At 35.2% G+C, this 7,550-nt stretch overlaps 1 protein-coding gene and 1 pseudogene across 2 annotated transcripts in view; both read right to left on the bottom strand.

Annotated features, from left to right (window-relative positions):
• Positions 1-7,550, bottom strand: part of CD96 (CD96 molecule) — a 93,062-nt gene that overhangs the window by 5,981 nt on the left and 79,531 nt on the right. For both annotated transcript variants that reach the window (XR_006384966.1, XM_044251362.1), the window contains exons 11-12: positions 3,773-3,835; positions 2,929-3,018 (exon numbers count right to left, since the gene is read on the bottom strand). Coding sequence is in view for 1 of the 2 variants with exons in the window: in XM_044251362.1 (XP_044107297.1) it covers positions 2,929-3,018; positions 3,773-3,835 (153 nt within the window). In the remaining variant the exon portion in view is untranslated. The remainder of the gene's footprint in view (positions 1-2,928; positions 3,019-3,772; positions 3,836-7,550) is intronic.
• LOC122908399 lies at positions 6,214-7,312 on the bottom strand (annotated as a pseudogene).

Below are 7,550 nucleotides of genomic sequence, written 5' to 3'. Positions count from 1 at the left end.
TCTGTATTCCAAATTTACTCCAGTAAAGGAAACCTTATATGTGAAGTAATGGCCTAGCTTTGGCTTTGCTTATTCTTTAAGGAGTCATTCTATGCTTTATGGAATATTAATGTATTAGGAGGAGGAAAAAAGCATTATAACGTCATAACGTTCTGATGCCCTGAAAATCCCAAACTGAAAAGGCCTGGTTAGTATGCACAGAATTGTAGTTGCTCAAAAGATCATCATCAAAGACTTTTCCTTTGGATGTCACTCAGGGAACAGTATCCAGAATAGAGATTTCCAAATCCTTTCTACCACCTCCCTTCTCTCTCCTTCTACGCATTTCGGCAATAGAAAGGAGAGAAGTGACAAAAGGGGTAAAACTAAAATCAGTTATTTTGCTCTTTCTATGGTCTGCAAAGGGAGGAGGTCCAAAGTAAAGGTCTGGCCAGAATTATATTGGTGGGTGATAAGCAGACTGATTTTTCTTACCCCTTGATTATATCCACACTCAATTCATTCATTGCATTTCTAGCATTTGTAGACCACGTCAGACTGTGTGAATCAAAGACTTTCCAATATTGTTGATTTAGACCAGAGGCAATGTAAATATCATATTCTGGACTGTTTTACCTTTTTTCTAACATCAAGAAAGAATTAAGAAAATTAACTCTCTTAGGAAGTAAGATTGATTCTACTTCAGAGAATAAGAGGGAATGTTTATAATTACACAATACTTAATATTTTCCTTTTTGAAAAGCATTTTACAATCACGTTAAAAATTCAAATAGTACAGAAATATAAAGCTACAACTTTCAGATGCCAGTTATCCATATTGGAGGCAGTAACTTTTAATAGTTAATTATGTATCCCACTAGAAATTTTATACATATATATGTATACATATATATGTATTTTATATACATACATATATATATAAACATGTATATGTATCATGAATATATATCTCTTTTTCTTAGAAATGAGGGCAATACATATTGTTCTGTCCCTTGTGTCTTTCTTTTAAAAATATGCTCTTGGAAAAAAAAATAATTAAAAAAATGCTCTTGGAATAACTTTCCATGAAAATGCATAGATATTTACCTTCTTTGATTAAATGAGTGGCTAGTTCCCCAATATATAGACGTATCATGGTTTATTTACTCAGTCTCTTGATGTTCAAGGGTTAAATTGTTTCCAGGCTTTTGTTATTTCTAACAGCACCCCAGTAAAATTCCTTATACATTATGGATAGATCTTTAGCTTTTCAGAATATGTAGATCATTTGGGCAAAAAGTCGATTTTGTATTAGAATGATTTGGTTTCATTTTCTTTTATTGTTTCATCTAGATTATGAACTGTTTGTGGATGGAGACTAGGTTTTTAATTTCTCTAATTGCCTCATATTTATTATAGTGTTTTTTATAAAGCAAAGTCTCAAAACACATAGGCCAAAAGAGATGGATTCAAAATATTAGTTACCAAATCTTCTCTATGTTTAACATAGTTTGGACTGCAGCAACATGATGTTGTCATGTTTATGACACACATCCAGAGACCTGGGGTCTTCCTGATGCTCACCCAACCTCAGCCTAGTCTAAGCAGATGCTTAGGTTACTCTGGAAGCCCATGTAGTCCTGCAACACATACCCATATGCTATGTTGTATGTGCAGGTGACTAGTTCACACTAGTTCACGGTAGCAGTAGAACTGTGAAAGACTAGAGTATCGTGATCATAAAAGAAACAATCATACAGATGATTAACAAGACTACACAAAGTTCTGTTTCAGTCAAGTCAAAATTTACTAGGCTCTACATTGGTAACATGGTGCGATATACATCTTACCCCTCAGTTTCAGAGAAATAAAAGAACAAAATGTTTTAAACCAATGCTTAAAATTTTTCTCCCTACCGCACACAGAAAATGAGACCACTGACTTCAGGAATGTCTCAGTGGAGAAGCGGAGCTCCATCTCGCCCCATCTCTGAACTAGGCAATTTTTTAAGGCACCAATATCTGAAAGGCATCGGTGGGACTTCAGTTTGTTCTACTGGGATGTTGTATGCAGGATGCTCCAATGATCTGAGGACTGGATGACCTCTGATACAGAATAAGCTGAGAATTCAAGTGGAGTGTTCACCAGTCAAGAGAACACCCTCTGAAGTGAGTTGACAATGCCTCTGCACTTACAATCAAGATCTGGGTTGGGAAGATCTTGATCTCTTATGATATAAAACAAGAAATTATATTCAGCATCAATAAAATTTTATTAGTTTAATTACAGAAATATTCTTTGTTCCAACAATCTTTCTTTTTTTTTTTTTAAGATTTTATTTATTTATTTGACAAAGAGAGATGATAAGTAGGCAGAGAGGCAGGCAGAGAGAGGGAGGGGGGAGGCAGGCTTCCTGTTGAGCAGAGAGTCCAATGTGGGGCTCGATCCCAGGACCCTGGGATCATGAACTGAGCCAAAAGCAGAGGCTTTAACCCACTGAGCCACCCAGGCGCCCCGCAACAATCTTTCTTGTCTCAGATATATTTTCATAGGATAAAATGCTTCTCACTTTTTGCCTGGCCAATTTTTATTCATTTTTCAGATTTTAATTTAAATATATCCTTAGAGGATATATTTATCCTTTCCTGTTGCCAGTTAAAATTACATATTTCTGTTATGTTCTGACAATACCTTATATTATGTCACAGTATATCTGTCACAAATATTTTTAATTATATGATTTTTTACTTAATGTATATCATCTTCAATAGATTATAATCTTACGAAGGTCAGCGTTTTCAAGGTCTCTTTGTATACAAGACAAGAAAGATTTACTTCTTTCATAGAGTATACCCAACAACTGGTACGGTGCCTGGCAAATGGTAGGTACCCAACAAATATTTGTTGTGTGAGTAAAACACAAAATTGAGAAAAAAGTAAATGACTCACCAGTGATATGGATGTGAATATTTTTAGTAGATCCATTGGTAGTTGTGGGAACTTCTGAAAATGTCCTGATTGTGCTGGTGAAGACACCACCTAGGGATATACAGGGAATATGTGAACTGATCCTAACAGCCATCTCAACCCAATCAAGTGGTGTAAGATCATGATTGGATCTCACTAGTGAAGGAAAAGCTCAATTTTAATGGCCTAAATGTTCCTAAGTACTATGTATAAAGTTTACTAAGGACCAATTTATATCAAGACTTGGACCTTAGAATCTAACAACTACCAAAAAAGTGAAACTCTCTATAGGTTTAAAGAGGAAAAGAGAAACTATACAGCACACATAACAGAACAATATTTGCTAAAGAATCTCCATGAGAAATTTACATGATTATAGGAAAATGTCTTATGTTGGACCCATAGAAAAATGGAAACTTTCTGTATTCTCCCAATGAAATACCATTTCTCCCACTGTAATGTGTTTGATAAAGTCAATAAAACTTCCTTTGCAACATTCTAGTAGACAATTCCATGTTGACAAATCATCTCAATTGCTAATGGAAAATTAAAATTTAAAATGCAATTTTAATGGATTTAATTAGCCAAGAAATGCTATTTTGTAGATTTCATTTTGAAATAAAATAGAGAAAAAAATATCTAAGACTTGGTTTCTGACTAGCTTCTTTGGGTGACTCTGGCAGGGAGAATTTTTGGTTCTATTGATTGTCATTTTCATCATCAAGTTGCACTTTTTATACCTGTCTGAGATTGGTTTCTTACCAGTTCTTGTTTTTCCACCTCTGCCAACACCTTCCCGACCCTAAATCTCCCCCCCATCACTCACCATGATTTGTTGAATTTGCACCTGAGGGGGATGAACTATATGTTTCACTGGGCATCCATGAAGCTGTTAAAGGAAGAAGGTATTAGAAGAATCAACCTGATGTGTTATGAAGTGTGTGAACCTGGAGATTCACAGACCTGTACCCCTGGGGCTAATAATACATTATATGTTAATAAAAAATTAAAAAATTAAAAAAAGAAGAGTCAATCTGTATAAGACTAGTTATTTTATAGCCTCTTCTTGACCTTTAATTGAATCTAATAATTTATAATAAAATAATAAAATGAAAAAAGATTATTAATGAATATGTAAAGAAAAATCACTGAACTATTCTGCAGCACACATTAGAATGTCCCAAAATAAAGTGGGAGTTGAGGGAAAACTTGTAATTCTGATGTCTCAAATAGGGAAGGTTTTGATTATAGCTACTTAGAAGCAGGAAGAAGGAAAAGAAACAAAATACTAGGAGAGGTTTTCCCAGCCACAGAGAGTGTGCCGTAACCATTCTTGTGTTCATCCAGTACATGGGAGAGAATGAAAGCCCAGGTGTGTTATGGTGGCCTTTAGTCAAGCAAAGGTGCCAAAGGGACTTTGAAGACCTTGGTAGGACATGCATGAGGGAACAAAATAGTGTGTACTTGTGGATAAGTTGATATTCTTGTTGTGAATTTGTTGTGAATTTTCAGACCCTTCTGGTTACAGGCATCACTAGCTGCTGTGCTGGGTCATCTTGATGGATTAGAGAAGCAAACCTTCCCCTTGAGTGGATGGTAGCAAATTCAGGCAGTACCTATAGCTTTTGGAGTAAAATCTATCAACTCATTTTGTCTAGTTCCCCCTCTCTGGCAAGAAAGTTCCACTTCTTGGCAGGCTCTGCATTTCTGTATTTGATAACAGGCTTATAATGTAGTATAAAGTAAAATAGCTATAGTTACACGCAGTTGCAATCAGTAGAAAAACATTATGCTCATCTGTTTAAAATATTAGCATGTATGATTTTCCAAGTTAAGTGCTTTCTTGTGTGTCAAGACCAGACCAAATAAACCAAACCAAACCAAACCAAAACAAACATAAAAAAAAAAAAAACCAAAAAACCAAAAATCCCTTAGTCTTTTCTTTCCTTGGTTTTTCCCCTAAATGTCAATGGCAGTTGCAGCTACAGACAAAGGTATGTTATCAGGCCCTTCAGGAGTGGTGTAACTCAATGCTTTCCAGGGCATGCTCACAGTACAGTTTGTCATAGCTAATTGACGAGGGTCACCCAGAGGTAAGGGGAGTTTTACACACAGCTATTTTGATTTGACTAGGTCAGGGAGATGTTCTTATTTTCAGTATAATTATCTGACCCTGAACATGTGATCTTGACCACTTTTTGTTGGTGCTGTTCTAGACAGAATACCAAGGTCAAGAGATGATGGACTAATGTTTTTTCAAAAGCCAATTTTTAAAGGCTAAGCCTTAATGGTGGGGATTTGAATAACAAAGAACAACAACTAATTAAAAAGAAATTGGGTCTAGGCCTGGATTTAGATAAAATTACAAAGAAGGCAATTTGTTCTGGATAACCTTACAAGATATTTTGCCCAACATGGTGCCTCTACATAACTTGTAATTTTTAGGGCTTGATACCTTTATTTTTTATCTTTTCAGAGTCTGTTTGCAAGAAAGGATGTGATAAATTAATTTATGCTAAGATATAAGTAGTTGAACAAATGCTATCCCTTTGAGGGAATTGGGTATTCAATTTTTTTCCATATCATATTTATCTCATCAGCAAGTAAATACAGAAAATAAATTAATTTTTAGCTCATCTCTACACCCAATATGGGGTTCGATCTTCTAAACCCAAGACCAAGTGTTACATGTTCTACCAACTGAGCTAGGCAGGCGCCCAGATACGAAATGGTCAGTTACATGTGGGTACCAACAGTTTTTTCACCCAATATAGAATGCCAATTTTTTCTACTCAATATTAATTTTCCCCAGGCAAAATAACCAAGCATAACACAATTTCAGGAGATGGTGATACCATCAGCACGATCTACCCAAATTACAAAAATGGCAGTACTTAAAATTTTGTAAATTACTTGGCCATTTTAAAAATTTTCCTTTTTAGGCGTCTACTTCTCAGAAACTGTGTGATAAAATTAAGCTACAGAATCCACTTTGGAAAAGCAGGGAGTTATTTTTCTAGTTTGGTTTTAAGATTTGTCTTTATTCTGTTAAAAAAATATAGTGGGGAGTGTGTTGAGAGAGGTGAAGAAAAAGGAGATTCCAGTTGATGGACTCAACATGTCTGAAAATATTTCGGTAATATAAAGAAAAAAAACTTCAAGAGCAAGAATGTATTATACATAAGAGTCTTTCAACAAGACAAAGAGATGGGCTATTCTTATATCAATTGCTCCCACAAGAAAGAGGTCTTCCTGAAGAATACTTACTTATAGAATCCTCAGTAAGACAGACTTTACTAATTCTAAAGATTCCTCTTTCATTAACATAATATTTTTCTAAAAGCCTATCCACTCTATCCAAAGACAGATATCCAAAGATACCCAATTTTCAGAATGTGCTCCACAATGGCTACTTGATCTTCCATTCTAAGTCTCCTTGAGAGTCTCTCAGCAGAATTATGTTTTTATGTCTTTTAATTGATTGAAATATTCTGCGTTCTTCATACCACCATTCTGTTTGTTAAATACATGAGTTAATTCTTCTTTAAATCTTTTGAGACTCCATTTTCATCAAAATCCATGAATAAACACTACTTTGACATTTGGATGATAAACACCAGCTTGATGGATAACCTCCTTGAGTACATCATCATTATCAGCTGAAAATATTAATATCAGGATGCCGTGTTGCTAGAATTTCTCAAATAAATTTTTATATCTTTCCTGGAGCATAACATTGGATTTTTCTATAATTTATTTAAATTTAGCATTGGGTGAAGCTTATTCAACAAGGAAACTATGTGCTTTAGCACATCTTTCTACCACAAAGGGATATTTTAATCCTATGGTAAAAACAGAATCAATTTTGATAACATAGCGTTTTTCCTTAGTTGGAAAAACTTGACCATTTTTTTGTAACCAATTTACAGTGGTCAGTAACTATTATGATATGTTGGGCATCTTTTCATTTTGTAGGAAAATCTACTTAGTGTCATACCAAAATCCATGGTTATCTGAAGTTTAAAAGCTCCTTTTCCGATAAAACCACAGATAATTTTTGTTATTCTTATATAGTAAGCTGATGCAAGCTGAACTTCTCTTGGAATTTGGGTGTCATTTCTACATGTACATTTACGGAGACTTGTCTCAGTTACCCAATCCTCCTTAAGACATTCTGAGTTCTTCTGTCTCTGATTTTGTCTTGGAATAATGGCATGGGTAGCAAGCAGGACTTGGATACAGGAATCTCAAAGATCTTGGTTTTCTGCCCCATGATCCTCTTCAGAGTGAATATGTACTGGGCCAGCACAACCCCTTACATCAGGAAGAACACGCTGGCATCAACTACCTTGTTTGTTCTTGCCATGACCACCTCATTCTATAGATGAGACCCTCATGCTCTTCCTGACCATGAAAAAAAAGATGATACTCATGATCTTTGGATATGCAGGTCTTGTGTGCTAGCTGTGGAGAGACCTAGGAAGCCCCCAGAATTTGGTACTTTAACAGAAAATGGAACTTAAAATTAGAGAAAGAAATCTTGAATTTGTGGTTCACCTAATCAGGAACTAGGTAACAGAACTGGAGAACAGTGTTTTGGAGAA

Source organism: Neovison vison, chromosome 6 (genome assembly GCF_020171115.1).
Source record: "Neovison vison isolate M4711 chromosome 6, ASM_NN_V1, whole genome shotgun sequence".
NCBI lineage: Eukaryota > Metazoa > Chordata > Mammalia > Carnivora > Mustelidae > Neogale > Neogale vison.
This window is presented reverse-complemented; position numbering and strand designations above follow the sequence as displayed.